The sequence below is a fragment of the Buceros rhinoceros genome, unplaced genomic scaffold (genome assembly GCF_000710305.1).
Source record: "Buceros rhinoceros silvestris isolate BGI_N320 unplaced genomic scaffold, ASM71030v1 scaffold36174, whole genome shotgun sequence".
Lineage (NCBI taxonomy): Eukaryota > Metazoa > Chordata > Aves > Bucerotiformes > Bucerotidae > Buceros > Buceros rhinoceros.
Genome location: NW_010407117.1, coordinates 1 through 836, shown reverse-complemented (window position 1 = coordinate 836; position 836 = coordinate 1). Strand labels below are relative to the sequence as shown.

Below are 836 nucleotides of genomic sequence, written 5' to 3'. Positions count from 1 at the left end.
ACGGCATCTGCAGACGGTCCCAAGCAGCCAGACAAGGGTGCGCTGTGGGAGCGGTGCCTGCTGGAGCTCACTCACCTCCTCCAGCGTGTTCATCTGGGCCACCACCTTGCTGATGTAGGAGTGCACCTTCATCAGGTCCATGCTGTAGAGCGTTCCCTCCAGCAGGTCCACCATAGACTGCAGCTGCAAGGGAGAGCAGGGCTGGGGCACGGGACAGGGCTGGGCAGCTGCTGTCGATGCCCCCACATGTCCTCACGCCAGCTCACAGTGGAGCGCAGGAACCATGCTGACCCACTGCCCTCTGCCAGAGTAGGGATGGGGAGCGTGGGGTCCTGGGCATGGGGAGGGGTCCCCGTCCTCCAGCCCACGGTCTCGCCATGCCTGGAGATACCTTGAAGAGCTCGGGCGCCTGCTTCTTCAGCTTCTCCATCTTCCACTCGTTCTCGCAGGGGTTGAGCGAGGAGGGGGGGGCAGTGCAGGAGCACTTGCAGTCAGCTCCTGAGCTCACCGTCTCCACTGTGTAGAAGTCCTCCACCCGCATGCTGCCGTTCCTGACACGGCTGCAGGCGTCCTTGCTGAGCGGACGCAGGATGCACTTGCAGCGGCAGTCGGAGCCCTCTGAGGTCATCCGGACCTGATCAGCCTCACCCAGCGCCTGTGGGGACATGCAGCAGCTGGTGAGCCTGGTGTCCCACCCAGATGTTCTGCAGGGCCCTGCCAACTCCAGCAAGCCATCACAGCTGGCTCCCACTCTCTGCACGCCCAGAATGTCTCTCACCACCCCTGGGGCTCCTGGCTGTGCCCTGAAGAGTGTGGGGCATCATCTGGCCCAGAGC

The 836-nt window shown here is 63.9% G+C and overlaps 1 protein-coding gene across 1 annotated transcript; it reads right to left on the bottom strand.

Moving 5' to 3' along the window:
* Positions 1–75: 75 nt before the first annotated feature.
* On the bottom strand, positions 76–655 carry LOC104491892 (olfactomedin-like protein 2A; the record flags this gene model as incomplete). Its single annotated transcript, XM_010134375.1, has 2 exons — positions 76–183; positions 392–655. Coding segments are annotated over 2 exons (372 nt in total), but the record flags the coding sequence as incomplete, so codon positions are not given.
* Positions 656–836: the final 181 nt, after the last annotated feature.